The 18,240-nt window shown below is 40.7% G+C and overlaps 1 protein-coding gene across 1 annotated transcript; it reads left to right on the top strand.

Moving 5' to 3' along the window:
• The first annotated feature begins 9,492 nt into the window (after positions 1-9,492).
• On the top strand, positions 9,493-10,458 carry LOC142521797 (uncharacterized). Its single transcript, XM_075624980.1, has one exon. The coding sequence runs from the start codon at positions 9,493-9,495 to the stop codon at positions 10,456-10,458; it is 966 nt and encodes a 321-aa protein (XP_075481095.1).
• The last annotated feature ends 7,782 nt before the right edge of the window (positions 10,459-18,240 follow it).

Below are 18,240 nucleotides of genomic sequence, written 5' to 3' on the forward strand. Positions count from 1 at the left end.
AAGTATCTTGATCTTAATTTTCAGATCTGTCTAAAATTTTGTTCTGTTATCAGATCTGTGGTATCCTTTCGTTTCTTTTGTCAAATCTTTTTATATATAAATATATATATATATATATATATAAGAAAAGAAAAATATAAATTTCATTCTGTTATCAGATCTGTGTTATTCCTTCGTTTCTGTTTTCAGATCTGTGTAATCCTTTGTTCTGTTTTCAAATCTGTGTTATTTTAGTGTTCTTGGCTTTGTGCAATCCAAGTGAGACAGTTGCAAGTGTCACGAGTTGAATCTTGATAGTTTGGTATACAAATATAAAGATTGATCACATCTTTGAGAGAACTATCACATTCGAGTGAAAATATTTGAGTGCGAGTATTATTTCTTTGGAGTGATTGTGAGAATTTGGGTGAGCAACATCTTTTATTTCTACTAACATTTTCTTGCAGGTACAAAATCTGAAAGTAAAATGGAGAGGGAAGTAGGAGAAAGTTCGAACCAGGTGTTATCTAAGGTTCAAATGGAGGCGTTATTTGGGCATTTTAGTAGAATGATGAGGGCCGAGTTGGATCTTCTATATGAGAGGTTGGATAGGCTTGAAGTTAGCACTAGTGAAAATAAATCTAAACCTAAAGGTTTGGGTACAGTCGAAGAAGAAGATGATGATTATGAATTAGGAGTAGAAGAGGAGAGTCAAAACGAGAACTGGGGTAGGAGCGGAAGAGGTAGAGGATTTGGTAGGGGAAGAAGAGAAGCCTTACGGGGTAGGTACGATGATGGGAATAAGGAAGATAATAACATAGGTAGCTTTAAGATGAAAATTCCGTCGTTCCATGGTAAGTCGGATCCAGAGGCTTATTTAGAATGGGAAAAGCGAGTTGAATTTGTATTTGATTGTCACCATTATTCTGAACTCAAAAAGGTTAGGTTGGCCGTGGTTGAGTTTGTTGATTATGCACTTATTTGGTGGGATCAATTAGTAACCACTAAGAGAAGATGCAATGAGAGGCCTATAGAAACTTGGGCTGAGATGAAGAGCGTAATGAGGAAGAGGTTTATACCAAATCACTACTATAGAGAAATGTTTAAGAAGTTACAAACTTTGAGACAGGGTGTGAAGAGTGTTGAGGACTACTATAAAGAGTTGGAAGTAGTCATGATTAGAACAAATATAGATGAGGATAGTGAGGCTACTATGGCTCGTTTTCTGTGTGGTTTGAACAGGGAAATTCAAGACCAAGTGGAGCTTAGACATTACTTGGATCTAGATGAAATGGTGCAGATGGCGATAAAAGTGGAGCAACAACTCAAGAGGAGAGGAGTTGGCCGTACCACACAACATGGGAATACATCAACATTTTGGCGTTCCAACGTTGTTAAACATGAAGAAAGCAAGGTAGTGGTCAAACCCAAAGTTGACATTAAACAGGAGGCGCCTAAGCAGGGAGTGCAAGGTAAACCTGAAACTCCTATTAATCGTTCTAGAGATATTAAATGTTTTAGGTGTCAAGGAGTTGGTCATATTGCTAGCCAATGTCCCAATAAAAGGGTGATGGTGTTGAATAATTATGGGGAGTATGAATCTCATAGTGAGGGAGATGATGGAGAGGATGAAGATGAGATGCCTGCATTAGAGGATCCTGATGAGGGATATGAGGCAGTTGTGGGTGAAGCATTAGTGACTAGGCGTATAATGAGTACCCAAGTCAAGAAAGAAGAAACTAACCAAAGGGAAAACTTATTCCATACTAGGTGTTTTGTCAATGGCAAGGTTTGCAATCTTATTATAGATGGAAGAAGTTGTACCAATGTTGCTAGTTTTGAGATGGTTGAAAAATTGAGCTTGCCTACTTTGAAACATCCTCAACCATATAGGCTACAGTGGTTGAATGACTGTGCTGAAGTGAAAGTGAACAAACAAGTCTTGGTTGCGTTTTCGATTGGGAAGTATATTGATGAGGTGTTATGTGATGTGGTGCCAATGCATGCTTGTCATATTTTGTTAGGGAGACCATGGCAATATGATAGGCAAGTGACACATGATGGGTTTAAAAATAGATATTCTTTTGTACTCAAGAAAGAACCCATTGTTTTACTTCCTTTGTCCCCAAAACAAATCATGGAAGACCAACGACAAAAGAAAAAAAGAGATGAGGCCGAAAGAAAGAGTGAAAAGAAAAGTGAGGTGGCCTTAAACAAACAAGAAAAAGATATGGTCAAAAAAATAAGTGATAAAAAAATTATGAGATGACCATAGAGATAAAAAAAGAGGGAAAAGAAAATGAGAGGAAAGAGGTCAAAAAGAAAACATATATGGCCCAAAAGAGTGATATGAAACAATTGTTGCACACACATGATACACTTGTGTTGATTCTTTACAAAGAGATTCTCTTTAACACAAGTGATATAGCCGGAAATCTTCCGAGCATTGTTGTTTCCCTTTTGCAGGAGTTTGATGATATATTTCCGGAGGAGCTACCTCAAGGTATACCACCATTGAGGGGGATTGAGCACCAAATTGATTTTGTGCCCGGAAGTGCATTGCCAAATCGTCCAGCTTATAGAAGCAATCCGGATGAGACTAAGGAGCTTCAGCGACAGGTAAGTGAATTTTTAGATAGGGGTTTTGTGCGTGAGTCCATGTCTCCTTGTGCTGTACCTATTTTATTAGTTCCTAAGAAAGATGGATCATGGCGAATGTGTGTAGATTGTAGGGCAATCAATAATATAACCATCAAGTATAGGCATCCCATACCTAGACTAGATGATATGTTAGATGAGTTGCATGGTGCATGTATTTTTAGTAAGATTGATTTAAAAAGTGGTTATCACCAAATTAGAATGAGGGAAGGTGATGAGTGGAAAACGGCATTTAAAACCAAATATGGGTTATATGAGTGGATGGTCATGCCTTTTGGCTTAACTAATGCTCTTAGTACCTTTATGAGGTTGATGAATCATGTTTTGCGTGCTTACATAGGGAAATTTGTTGTGGTTTATTTTGATGATATTCTTGTGTATAGCAAAATTTAGAAGAGCATGTTGAGCATTTGAGATTTGTACTGATCACACTTAGGGATGAACATTTATATGCTAATCTTAAGAAATGTGATTTTTGTACAAGAAAAATTGTCTTTCTTGGTTTTGTGGTAAGTTCACAGGGGATACAAGTGGATGAGGACAAGATAAGTGCTATTCGAGATTGGCCAACGCTTGCTAATGTTAGTCAAGTTCGAAGCTTTCATGGTCTACGAAGCTTCTATAGGAGGTTTGTAAAAGATTTTAGCACACTGGCGGCACCGATGACGGCGGTGATTAAGAAAAACGTTCCATTTCATTGGGGCGAGGAACAAGAGAAGTCTTTTAATATTATTAAATAAAAATTAATTAATGCGCCTTTACTTGTTTTACCTGATTTTTCTAATACTTTTGAAATTGAATGTGATGCCTCAGGTGTAGGTATTGAAGGAGTTTTGATGCAAGGAGGACGACCAGTGGCGTACTTTAGTGAGAAACTCAATGGAGCAGCGCTGAACTATCCAACGTATGACAAGGAGTTGTACGCGCTTGTGAGGACTTTGGAGATGTGGCAACACTACTTGAGGCCTAAGGAATTTGTGATCCATACGGATCATGAGTCTCTAAAGTACCTTAGGGGACAACAGAAACTGAACAAGCGGCATGCTAAGTGGGTGGCATTCATAGGAACATTTCCCTACATAATCAAGTACAAACAAGGTAAGGATAATGTAGTGGCCGACGCGCTATCACGGAGGTACGTACTAATATCTACCTTGGATTCAAAAATCTTGGGATTTGAACATGTGAAAGAATTGTATGCGATGGATAAGGAAGTATTTGAAACATGTATGCATGGTCCACATGATAAATTTTATTTGCATAATGGGTATTTATTTAGAGAAGATAGATTGTGCATTCCTAAGTCATCAATTCGTGAATTACTTGTGAGGGAGGCACATGGTGGTGGTTTGATGGGGCACTTTGGTGTGGCTAAAACTTTGAGTTGTTTGCATGAGCATTTTTATTGGCCACATATGAAACGTGATGTTGAACGTGTTTGTGAAAAATGCATTATTTGTAGACAAGCTAAGTCTAGAACACAACCACATGGATTGTATACGCCACTTCCTGTTCCTAGTGAACCTTGGATTGATATTTCTATGGATTTTGTTTTAGGTTTGCCAAGGACTAAGAAGGGGAGGGATTCAATATTTGTTGTTGTTGATAGATTTTCTAAGATGGCACATTTTATTGCTTGTCATAAAACCGATGATGCATCAAATATTGCGGATTTGTTCTTCAAGGAAGTCGTTAGGTTACATGGTATGCCTAGGACTATTGTATCTGACCGTGATGTTAAATTTTTGATTTACTTTTGGAAAACTTTGTGGACTAAACTTGGCACAAAATTGTTGTTTTCTACTACATGTCATCCTCAAACGGATGGACAAACTGAAGTTGTTAATAGAACTCTAGGAACACTTTTGCGTGATATACTCAAAAACTTGAAAAATTGGGAAGAATGTTTGTCATTTGTTGAGTTTGCTTATAACCGTAGCGTGCATTCTACTACAAATTATTCACCATTTGAGATTTTTTATGGTTTTAATCCTTTAACTCCTTTGGATTTGATGTCTTTGCCTGTGAGTGAAAGGTTGAACATGGATGACAAGAAGAAAGCTGAATTCGTTAGAAGTTTGCATGAGAAGGTCAAGAATAACATCGAGAAGAAGAATTTACAATATACGAAGCAAGCCAATAAGGGGAGGAAAAAGATGGTTTTTGAAAAGGGAGATTGGGTGTGGTTGCATTTAAGAAAGGAAAGATTTCCAAAAAAGCGACGTTCGAAACTCTTACCTAGGGGTGATGGACCATTTCAAGTGCTTGAAAAGATCAACGAAAATGCCTACAAATTAGACCTACCAGGTGAGTACAATGTCAGTTCTACTTTTAATGTTAATGATCTTTCGTTGTTTGATGTAGGAGATGATCAAGATTTGAGGACAAATCCTTTTCAAGAAGGGGAGAATGATGCAAACGTGGTTGATCAAGCACCAAAAAAAGCATGAGAGTCGTTGGAGTTGCCCGAAGGACCTATAACGAGGGGACGTAGCAAGAAGTTTAAAGAAGCAATTCAAGGACTCATGATGAACTTCCAAGGAGGATCTACAAATTGGGTGACTAAATTAGAGGAGGTTGGGAATCATGGGAATAATATTGGAGGTCTTTGGAATGTTATTCAAGTGCAATTACCGAAGGTCCAGCGCACCCGCGCTAAAACAGGGACCGCATCCGCGGTCCATGATAATCGAATTTAAAAAAAATTCCCGAAGCTGCACCGCACCCGCGGTCGAATCATCAGCGCACCCGCGGTCTTCACTTCCGTGTCAAATTTGCTAGTTATCTTAATTAATCCTTTTTACACTACTTTTTCATGTTTTATTGATTATTTATGCATTGTATCAGACCATGAACGAAATAATTTCAGACTTTAAACATATTATTGGAGATTTCTCTCAATATTCAAGGCATTTTGCTTTGATCTTCAACACAAATCAAACTTATCAAAGATTGTATCTTTGTGGCGTTTGTCGATTTTTTTTCGCACGGATTGTCAAAACAAGTTCTTTGAAGGTTCGTTTGAAATTCGATTGTTATTATCGTTGATATTTGTTGCTAAGTTATAATCGCTTAGAGGTGAATATCACAAATCGTTACTTGTTTCAAAACATCGGGACAACATAATCGATTCTTGTTCATTATTGAATTGAGGGTGCGATTTCAATATTCGTGCTTGCTTTTCATTCGTACGAGGTTTCGTATCACCTGACGATCACTCTCAATATCATGCTGGTCTTGCTCTGCCGCTAGAGCTCTGGAAACAGCAACATCATAGGTAGTAGGGCCAGCCACCCTAACATCACGGCGTAAGATCGGCCGCAGACCATTCAGAAAATGCTTCAATTTGGCTCCAGCATCATTAGCAATTAGGGGTATAAAATGACATTCCCTCTCGAACTTACGGATGAACTCCGTAACAGTCAAGTCTCCCTGCCTCAGGATCATGAACTCCGTGGTCAACCTCGAACGCACCTCTTCAGTAAAATATTTAGAGTAGAATACCTCGGTGAAGCGCGCCCAGCTCAAAGTAGTCAAATCCAAAGCCACTGATGCTCCTTCCCACCATAGGCGAGCGTCTCATCCGAACAGATAGGTCGCCTATCGAACCCTATCTCCATCTCCAAGCCCCATAAACTCAAAAATAACCTCAAGGGACTTAATCCAGCCCTCGGCAGCCATAGGATCGGACGTCCCTAAGAACTCCTTTGGTAGCATCTTCATGAACCGCTCATAGATAGCCTCCGGTCCCGTCTGTCTGGCTCCCACTGCATTGTTCCCTGCAAACTGTGCGAAGAACTGAGTCATCCCAGCTAGCATCTGTGCATTCATGTCTGGTGGAGGGGGTGGTGGTAAATCTCTCTCCTCGTTCTCCCCTTGTCTCTGATCCTCACCGTCCTCATGACAGCGCTCATCATCACCTCTCGGGCGTCCAACACGGCGTCTAGGAGGCATGTTGTTCCATAATTATAACCCATATGTAACCAACATGCATAATTTCACTATTTCTTTAAATTTAAATAAATAATGCATAATCGTAATCTTGACATAAAATCTTTCATGCAATCATGATGTAAGAATTATTTCAGGCTTTAAAATAAATGCGTAATCGTAAAACTTACAGACCGAAGACGTGACTTCATGAGCTTCCCGAGAGCAGTAGTAGTACAACCCTTTACAAGATCATAGGCTCTGATACCAACTGTAAAGACCCGTATTTCGTATTCATCATTTTGCGGAATTATTAAAATTTTTCTAAATAAATAAATAACTTGCCCAATTTATAAAATAAACATGTAAATAATTTTAACTTTAAAATAACAGCGGAAGTCAACATTGTATTTCAAACAACAATTTAAAAATAATCCAACATGTTAAAATCGAGTTTGAATGATAAAAGGTGCATAAATTAAATCATGAAGTCCTCGGGTTTACTACTGCTGTCCCAAGATCGCTCACTGGTCTCCGCTCGCGGTCTTGACCTCATCAATACCTACAACAATCAAGTCTAGTGAGTCTAAAGACTCAACATGTATATATCGTGAATAACAAGTAAATATATCATAAAATCGCATGCGACGTAAAAATTAAAGTATCGTAAAGCGTATGATGAAAATCGTATCATGAATAATTATATCTACGTGCATATCTGAAAATCATACGTAAAAGTTTTGCTCAATAGAGCTCTGTCGTATCATATCATAATTTTGTGGTAGAGATAATGTTTCTAAGCAAGTGGCCCATAATATAACGTGAGTGCCTGATCAGACTAAACCACAGTATACTGGGCGGTAGAGATCAATCACAGCCCTTGGACTGGATGTCCGTACCCATACATAATCACAAACCGGTCGTAAGTCACCGGGTGGAGAGGTCCTCGGTTGCGCCTACCGACTTCCAAACCCATAACTTAAGGTGGCCACAAGACATATCGCATATATCTCAAAAATAAACATTTTATATTTTTATGCACGTAATATAATTATAGCCTTATTATTACCGGATGAGTTGGATCGTTCCCAGGCTTACTGCGACTTAATTCTAATATGTGACACATGCAATAAATTGGACTCAAAACTCTTTTAATCCCTTTTAAAACAAAGTTAGGGCCCATTAGCATAATTTTTATCTATTTAATAATACCTAAACACTCCCTAAACCTAAACCTATTCCCCCACCAGCTGACACCCCCTCCACTCAGCAATATTCTCTCGGTTTCAGCACCTCCATAGAAGCGAGATTTGGCCAAGCTCTTCTCTTGCAAGAAAAATTCACCCGGCAATTTCCCGATGCTCGTTCTTCGATCTTCTTGCGTATAATTCATCAATGCACACATGTATCCTCTTCTATGTATCATTCACGCCATAATTATGAGAAATGTGTGTTAATGCATGTAAATGTTTCGATCCATATGGTGTATTGTATTTTTCACTGCTGTGTGCGATGTATATGTACTTGTTATTTCTAGTACAGGCGCGTTGAGTCTTTAGACTAACTAGGCATGTGTGATGCAGGTGAGCATGATATTGAGGGGACTGGAGGTGTCGAACTCTGAGTAGGCAAACCTGGTGGGGCGACACGACCCGAGACCGCATGTTTTCCGCATATTTATGATTTTATGATGTTGAGAGGATATGAGTATTTATATTAGCTGATTTATTTCACTGTTGGATGTTAAGATTTTACTCGATTATGTTCCGTTAAATTTTTATTGGCAATTACTAATGATTATTTTTTTAAAGATATTTTAAATAGGACTGCATGAATGCAATTCAATCAAATTCTTATTTTCAAAATGTGAGCTTTATTAAAAAAAATATTTCCGCACTTTTAAATTAGTAGGCGTTACAAATACCATCAACCACAAGCTTTGATGATTCTTTCACTTCAATTACAGTACCTCCTCCTACACTCATTTCAAGCTTGTGAATTTTATTGAATGTACCATGAATATGATGTTGGCATTCAAGCTGTTAAATTATGCCTTGAACAGATATTTTTGTACACTTTCTTCAACCATATCTTTTTTAATGTTTGGTAGAACTTTCACTCCCCTCACATTTGGGATAATACCCATTTTCGTCCTTTTCGTTAACCGCTTTTCTCATTTCAGTCCCTCGTGATTTTTGACTGCTTAAATAATCCTTCATGTTTTCAAAATATTCCCGAATTGGTCCCTACCGTTATCCTGACGTTAAGATTAACGTTGATTCCTTTACCTTTTACTCCCAAACTCTACAAGAACCCTATCCCCAAATTAGACGTATGAAGGAAAGGGAAAGGCGAACTCGAAGAAAGGGAATGGCGAACTCGAAGAAACACCACCGATTTCTTTTTTGAAATTACAGTTTGGTATATTTGCTAATGTGGAAGTCGGTAATGGCTAAAAGAAGTATAATGTCTCTTGAATTCACCCCGAATTATGGTAATGTTTCTCTTATTTAATGTGCTGAATTTGAGGAAAAATGTTTTGAGATTTATCACATTTACTTATGTTACTCTTATGCATTTTAGGCTGGATGCGAGAACCCACTCTTGTTACAATTAAATTGTACTACAATGGTTCAATGGACAGCAATCGCAAGAGGAAAACGTACAAAGGTGGGAGTACTGAATACTTTGATTTTGTGGTTATGGATAAGATAGACTTGATTGAACTCTGGGATTATGCTGAGCAAGTAGGATGCGTGGAGAAAGATAAGTTCAGATTTTGGCACAAAATCGGTAAATCTTTGAACAATGGTAGATATTTGGAAAGTGATGCTGATGTGGTTCAAATTAGGAACCACGTCCCCAAAAACTTTGAAGTGGAAATTTATATTGAACATGATGAATTTGTTTCAATAAATGAGATAGATGCATCGAGGTGTGTGCAAAAATGAAGGATGTGAATGGGTTATTCATGTGTCACTAGTGAATAAGGACAGTTGCTGGCAGATAAAGACATTTAAACCTGAGCACAAAAACTGCTATTGGAATGTTAAGAACAAAAACATCAAGTCAAGCTGGTTAGGTGAAACTTTTGTGAGTAAATTGAAATCAAATTCTAAGTTAGGTACCAGAGAGTTCCGAGAAGAGGTTAAATCTACTTTGAATGTATCCCTCACATATAAACAAGCTTATTTGGGTTGGAAAAAAGCATTAAAGCTAGTTGATGGCAGCATAGCGGAACAATTTAGCCAAATAAGAAATTACTGTGCTGAACTGAGAAGGTCCGATGAAGGTGCATCTGTGATTCTGAAACTGACTGATGGAGATGATGCGCCAAGATTTCAGAGGCTGTATGTGTGCTTCTCGGCCTGTAAACAAGGTTTTAAGGAGTCTTGTAGACCTGTGGTTGGAGTGGATGGATGTTTTTTGAAAACCAATATTGGTGGGCAGTTGTTGACAGCAGTTGGCCTAGATCCAAATAACAACATTTTTCCTATTGCTTATGCATTGGTGGAAGGAGAGACAAAGGATAGTTGGATGTGGTTTCTGCAGTTGTTGAATAACGATATTGGCTTTGAGAATGAAGATGGTTGGACCTTCATGTCTGATAAGCAAAAAGTCTTGATTCCTGCCTTTGAGAATTTGTTTCCAAATGCCGAAAATAGATTTTGTGTTAGGCATCTATACACCAACATGAAACACGATGGTTTCAGAGGTGTGGGGATTAAAAATGCTCTTTGGGCTGCGGCTAGGGCAACAAGAGTTGAAGAGTTCAAAAGGCGGATGGAAGACTTGAAGAAGATCAATCATGATGCCTATATCTGGTTGAGTAAAAAACCTGAACAACACTGGTCCAAGGCATACTTCAGCACGATTCCAAAATTACAATGAAATGGATATAGGTGATGTTCTGGAGTTACTTTTATGATATTGAAGTTTCGTATTTTAATTTTTATCTAAATAATATTGAGCATTTAATAGGTCACATTGAATCTGCACCACAAACATGCAATGAAGCCGAGTTTGTTGCGACTGGACAAGGCAACACAACGTCAGATTAAAGCGAAAGATTCATTTCCAATAAAACTGTTGAACGTGCTGAAGCAGCATTCAAAAAAAGGAAAAAATTACAGTTATAAACTACTTGTTGTGTATTTATGTTTATTTTAAGTGACAATAATTTATGTAAAAGTTTTTGGATTTAAATGTTTATTTTCAGGTAGTACGACAACGAGCAAGTGGAGTAACAATTACTGGCAGCTCTAACAGAATCTCATCAGTTAATATAAGTGCAAATAAACCTTTTACATTTATTTTCGTGAGTTGGATATGTTTGAGTTTATTTATCTTTTTTTCAGGTCGATAAAGTACTCAACAAACAAACACATGTTATTGTGAAAGGCGGAAGAAACTTCGTAACTGTGTCTAGTTTGAGAGCTTCATTGGATGATCAAAGAAAAAAACACCGACAGAATCAAATGGATCTCGTTCAATGAAAGATGCCGCAAAGGAAAAGGGTACTGGATCATCATCAAAATCTTGAAAGTACTGGATCATCATCAAAATCTAGGATGGTTTTGGAACAAGTGGTTGATGACATGTTATCTTGTTTTGTTGGATTCTACATTTTATGGAAGTAGTGGTTGTGGATACGTTATTTATTTTTTGTTGGATTTTAATGGTTGTGGAAGTAAATGTTGTAGTTTTGAAAATCTCTTCATTTTAATGGTGCTGGTATTTGAATTGGTAAATCTCTTAATGGTGTTGGTTGTGCTGATCCAGCATTTTAATGGTGCTGGTTGTGCTTGCATTTGAATTGACACTGCTATTCGTAATAGTGCTGGTACTCATACATCTAAAATTTGGACTGTAGAACCCGTAAGTCAGTAGACGTATAAGCCATGCATAATTCTAGATTTTTAAATTTAATTGACTTCATTGCATAATTATTTTAAATGCATTTATTTGAAGTTAATTATTTATTATTTCAGTTCAGCAGTTTGATTTTTAGCATTTCAGTATTTTCAGTGAGGCCGGACCGGAGTTGGAGTTTTGAGATAGAATTTAAGATTTGAGAAATATTTTCAGAAGTTAATTTCGCTAGTAACTAAGTTCATTTAAGTTAGAAAGGAAGGTTTGAAGATTTAATTTAATTATTTGAGGTGATTAAGAAATGAACTCATTTAAGTTATTAAATTAAGGGGTTAGCTCACTAAATTATTTAAAGGATTAGTAAGGCTTTCAAGGATTATTAGTTGACTAGATAATCAACATTTCCCTTTATTTTATCATGCATTTTTCGGCCACCCTTAGTGCTAGAAGATTCATTTTCCAACTCACCAACTTTGACCAATTCTTTGCATGTAATTAGTAGGATAATTCTAGGATTTTTGGGAGCACAATTTAATTAAATAAATGGACATATCCTAGTCTAGAATCAAGCTAAATTTCGGCCACCACCTCCTAGAAGCATCCACCAACTCATTTGATATCAATTCAAAATTCAAATTCAAAAGGGGAGTGGACTTGGTCTTGATATGATCCTATTTTTGTGCACCCTTCTCCTCACCTTCATAACCATCACTCCCCCCTCCACCTCCACCGAAAATAAGACCCCTTTTCAGTAGAAAAAACGTGGATAGCAGCTAGGGAGAAAGGGAGAAAAATCGAGAGCCAAGAAAGGTAGAGAAGCAAGCCACTCCGTCTCCTCCGCGCCGTCTCGTCTCTTCTTTTCGTTTTCTTTCGAAACGAAATCAGGCATGTCTAGATTTCTTTCAAACCTCAATCAAGTCATATTATCATTTATTTTTCAGTACATGATCATGTTTTAGCAAGCAAAAACCGAGATACATGTCAAAATATTTTTGGAACACACATGCAGAATTTCGGCCCTTTCATGACAAGCTTCACGTTTTTCTGAGTTTTGTGGTTTCAGGTGATTGGTTCGATTCCAGGCTCCCAAGGCGGCTTGTATACATGTAGTAGGATGCATTAGGACCATGTTGGTCCATTCAAACCAGCCCCATACTTGCTGGAAAACCGAAATGACAGCAAGTTCCCCATAAGTGCAGAAATGTTGTTCGAAAATTTCAGTTTTGTGTCAAGGGTTGTGGATCTGATCTTGGCTGCCCCAAGGGCCTTTAGCCATGGTTGGATCACTTCCCTAGCATGTCTAAGACGTGACTAAGTCGCCCTTTTGGTGGCTTGGTCCATGGCTCATCGGTTTTTAAATAATCCACAAGAACAGCCCCTTTCCCCATTCGGCCCTTCCATTTTTCAGCATATGGTTCGTTTCTTTTGTGGCTTGGTGTGGATCTTGGTTGGCCTATGGCCCTTAGCCACGGTTCATATCATGCTCCTAGATGTCTAGATCATGCCATGGTCAATCAAATGGCCACTGGAACGACGCAAGACATCGATCATAGCATAAACACTACACACGCATGCACGTTGCTCTCGGTTGGACCCTTCGGTTAAGATTTGGTGTGATGCGGATTGTGGCTGGCCTAGGGCCCTTAGCCATGGTTCAAATCATTCCTTGGGATGTTGGTAAGAGTCTCTGGTCGGTGGTTCACGCCCCTAATGGCCGATAGTCTCGAAACCAATGCAAGTCTTGTAGTGCGCAGCTGCTGTATTTTTTGACAGCAAGTATGCTGCTGTTCAGAAGCGTCGTTTGAGTTCTTGGTTGGCTTTTAGCCCATGGCCTTGGACTGGACAGTGCCTCATTGAGTTGGGAAGGTCATGTTTTTGACCGTTCGTCATTTGGATCATTTTTGAGGTCGTACGAGAATTTACGGTGCAATGTGCCAAATTGACTCTCGAAAGAGCGTTTCGTGTTTTGGCCTCCATTCCACCTAGATTTCGACCCTATCATTTTAGGAACATTATTTTATGATTTTTCAGCGTATTTTAATCATGACTATACGTCGGTTCAGTGTCGGTTCAGGTTGGCTCGGAGTCATGATTAAATGCGAAGTCATTAGGCGTCATAGTCGCATCTTTTGAACGTAAATTGCATAGTTGGTCATGTTTAAGCTATTGCATATTTTTCATGGCACAGTTAGGTTGCAGCGAGCCTGGGAACGATCCAATCCACTCCAGTTGGTAAAATTACAGGAATTTTCATTATGCCAGTTAATTATTTTACGTGCATTAAATAGAAAATGATTATTTTTGAGATTTATGCGATATGGCTTGTGGTTCATTCACTATGTGGGAGTGTTATTTTATACGGTCGCCAGTGACCGATCAGTTCAGTATGGTACCACCCGGTCGCCAGTGACCGGCCAGCTCAGTTCAGTTTCAGCCTCCCCGGTAGCCAGTTACCGATCAGTTCAGCTTAGTGCAGTGGCCACAGGCGTAAAACATAATCTCAACAGAAAATTTTATCAGATATTTCAGTACAGGCTCCAAGGAGCAAATATTTTTACAGTGACTTCCAGTTCAGTTATGCACGTATTATAATTGCTCAGTACAGATTATTTTCAGTATGCCTCAGGACAGGATATTTTATCTCATGCATATTTTAAATTCAGATTTTTACTCGTTACCTGCGATTTATGCATGCTGAGTCTTTAGGCTCACTAGACTTGATTGTTGTAGGTACTGATGAGGCCAGGGCCGAGGGCGGGGACCAGTGAGCCAGCTTGGGTCGGCAGTAGTGGCACCCGAGGACCTCAGAGCAGCAGTTGTTATTTTCTTCGCAAACAATTTTTATCAGTTGTTGGATATTTTTAAATCGTTGTTGTTGGCAAAACTTTGATTTTCTTCCGCTGCAATATTTTGAAATATTGGACTTGATTCACCAGTGATTTTATGAATGAGGCCATTTAAGTTCTTTTTAAAAGAAAATTTTAAATTTTTCCGCAAATTTTCCAAGAAAGGAGTTTTAGGGCCTTCACAGTTGGTATCAGAGCGGTGGTTCTGTATAGGGTTTCACTACTACTGACCGTGAGAAGCTCACGAAGCCACGCCTTTGGTCTGTAAGTTTTTTTCAGTTCAGCATTTTGTTCAGCATTTCAGTTATAGCATGAATTATTTTGTCAGCATGCTTCCAGATTTTCAGTATTTCAGAGTTCATTTAAAATAAAGTATGGAATTATGCATGTTAGTTACGTATGGGTTATGTTGGAACAGTATGCCCCCTAGACGCATTTTAGAGCGCAACAGAGAGGTGGAGCCTCGCCGAGAGGACAGAGAGGAGCATAGACCGGAGGGAGACCTACCACCTCCTCCACCGCCCCCACCGGACATGAGTGCCCAGATGTTAGCTGGGATGGCACAGTTCTTCGCACAGTTTGCGGGGGGCAATGCCGCAGCCGTAGCCGCAGCCGCAGCCAGGCCGACAGGGCCCGAGGCTGTGTATGAGCGATTCATGAAGATGCGCCCGAAGGAATTCTCTGGGGCATCTGACCCCATGGTTGCCGAGGGATGGATCAAATCCCTCGAGGTTATCTTCGATTTTATGGAGCTGGGGGACGCAGACCGAGTCCGATGTGCCACCTACTTGTTCACTGGAGACGCCCGCTTATGGTGGGAAGGAGCTTCGGTAGCCCTGACATTGGCTACACTTTCTTGGACCCGCTTTACGGAGGTTTTCTACTCCAAGTATTTTGCTGAGGAGGTTCGCACCAGGCTGACCACCGAGTTCATGAGCCTGAGACAGGGGGATATGTCGGTTACGGAGTTTATCCGTAAGTTCGAGAGGGGCTGTCACTTTGTGCCCCTGATAGCGAATGATGCCAAAGCCAAGCTGATGCACTTCCTGGTGGGTTTACGGCCGATCTTGCGCCGGGATGTTAGGGTATCTGACCCTGCTACTTATGAGGTTGCCGTCTCCAAGGCCTTAGCCGCAGAGCAGGATCTGCGGGATATCGAGAGGGATCGCCAGGGCAAGCGCCCAGTCCAGGCACCGCACCGCCCTCCTCCTCTTCAGCATCAGCAGCAGAATAAGAGGCCTTTTCATGGACCGCCCAGGAACAGAGGCCAGCAGCAGCAGCAGCAGCAGCAGCGGGGACGCCCAGCCCCGAGGACTCAGGAGCACCCAGTCTGTCCCAGGTGCTCACGTCGCCATCCTGGAGCATGTATGGCTGGCTCAGGAAAGTGTTTTAAGTGTGGCAGTCCAGACCACATGTTGCTGCAGTGCCCTCAGAGGAATCTGCCTACCCAAGGCAGAGTTTTTGCTCTCCATGCCGCGGAAGCCAACCCGGAGACTATGTTGTTGACAGGTACCTTTAAACTTTAAGTTATTATTTGAATTTCCGCATGTTGGGAATCGGGATTTAGATTTTGAACTTAGAACTGTTATAGGATTGCATGCTCTACTCAGATTTATTTCGAGGAATTAAGCTAGAGGAACCTAGACCTTTGCATGTCTATAAGTTTAGATCTTGTAGTGGGATTCAACTTAGAGCTCCGCTCTTTCAGGGAGAATTTTTATATCTGGTTCCGCTACCAAGGCCTTGATAGATTCAGGGGCCACTCACTCATTTATTTCGGAGGTCTTTGCAAACTTTCTCAAGATCCAGACCATTGGGCTAGATACAGCCTTTTCAGTAGTGTTGCCGTCAGGCGAGGAGATGGCAGCCACCAATGTTATCCGAGATATAGACCTTAAGCTGCACGGTAATCTTGTTTATGCGGATCTGATTGTGCTACCGATGCCGGAATTTGACATCATCCTAGGGATGGACTGGCTATTGAGGAACAGAGTGTTGATAGACTTCCAGCGGAGATCCGTTCTTGTCCGACCGCCTGGAATGGAGCAGTTCTTATTTGAGCCGGACAGGTACTTTCCTTACCGCGCATTATTCCTTATGTTCAGGCTAGGAAGCTCATGCATAGAGGGTGTCGGGCATTTCTAGCAACCCTTTTATCTGTCCCCGAGGAACCCAGCCAGTCAGCCTCAGATGTTCCGATTGTTAGAGATTTCTTAGACGTTTTTCCCGAAGACGTCTCTGGTATGCCACCAGAGAGAGAGGTGGAGTTTTCCAGTTGAGCTTATGCCAGGTACGGCTCCGATATCCAAAGCACCGTACCGTACTAGCACCGACAGAGATGGCAGAGCTTAAGAAGCAGATCCAGGAACTTCTCGACAAGGAGTTCATTCGCCCGAGCTTTTCTCCATGGGGCGCGCCAGTCTTATTCGTGAAAAAGAAGGATGGCTCGATGAGGCTTTGCATTGACTACCGGGAGTTGAACAGGGTTACAGTGAAGAATAAATACCCACTGCCGAGGATTGAGGATCTGTTTGACCAGTTGCAGGGAGCTTCGATTTTCTCCAAGATAGATCTGCGTTCCGGTTATCACCAGTTGAGGGTGAGAGATGCTGATGTCTCGAAGACAGCTTTCAGGACTCGTTATGGTCACTACGAGTTCCTTGTGATGCCGTTCGGTCTGACGAATGCGCCAGCGATCTTCATGGATCTCATGAATCGCGTATTTCAGCCGTACCTCGACCAGTTTGTGATAGTGTTCATAGATGACATTCTCGTCTACTCCAAGAGTCGGGAGGAGCACAGCAGGCATCTGACCACAGTGTTGCAGACATTGCAGAAACATAAACTATTCGCAAAGTTCAGTAAGTGCGAATTCTGGTTAGAGAAGGTGGCGTTCTTGGGCCACATTGTTTCTAGCAGTGGCATTGAGGTAGACCCGGCAAAAGTTGTAGCAGTAAGAGATTGGGTTGTGCCTCAGAATGCATCAGAGATCCGCAGTTTTCTTGGGCTAGCAGGATATTACAGGAAATTCATCCAAGGATTTTCCTCTATTGCCGTTCCACTCACAGCACTGACAAAGAAAAATGTGAAGTTTAAGTGGAGCGAGGAGTGTCAGAAGAGCTTCGATACTTTGAAGCAAGCTCTTATCTCAGCACCCGTTTTGGCTGTACCGTCAGGATCTGGTGAGTTTGTCCTTTATACCGATGCTTCGAAGCTTGGTTTAGGTGCAGTTTTGATGCAGCATGGGAGAGTGATAGCGTATGCTTCTCGACAGCTGAAAATCCACGAGAAGAATTACCCTACCCATGATCTGGAGTTAGCGGCCGTAGTTTTTGCTTTGAAGATTTGGAGGCACTATCTGTATGGAGAGAAGTGCCAGATCTTTACCGACCATAAGAGCCTCAAGTATTTCTTTACGCAGAAGGAGCTGAACATGCGTCAGAGACGTTGGTTGGAGCTTGTGAAAGACTACGATTGTGACATTAGCTACCACCCGGGTAAAGCTAATGTAGTTGCGGATGCTTTGAGCAGGAAAGTCGCAGTGATGGCTCATTTGACGATTCAGAAACCTCTTCAGATCGAGATGCAGAGGTTTGATCTTGAGACTTACCCTCGAGGTAGAGTTCCTCGTTTATCTACCTTGACTATCCAGTCCTCTCTTATTGACCGTATTCGCAGCGGTCAGGCAGCAGATGAGCAGTTGGCACAGTGGAAGAAGAGAGATGAAGCTAAGGGCAGTGTTTTGTATTCAGTCAGCGACGGTATTGTGAGATACCGAGATAGGATATGGGTTCCCAGCAGTGATTCTATCCGAGCAGACATCTTATCAGAGGCCCATACGTCCCCGTACTCCATTCACCCTGGGAGTACGAAGATGTACAAAGATCTGCAGCTATTGTATTGGTGGCCAGGAATGAAGAAGGACATCAGGCGTTTTGTATCCGAGTGCCTGACT

This window comes from Primulina tabacum, chromosome 13 (assembly GCF_025594145.1).
Source record: "Primulina tabacum isolate GXHZ01 chromosome 13, ASM2559414v2, whole genome shotgun sequence".
NCBI lineage: Eukaryota > Viridiplantae > Streptophyta > Magnoliopsida > Lamiales > Gesneriaceae > Primulina > Primulina tabacum.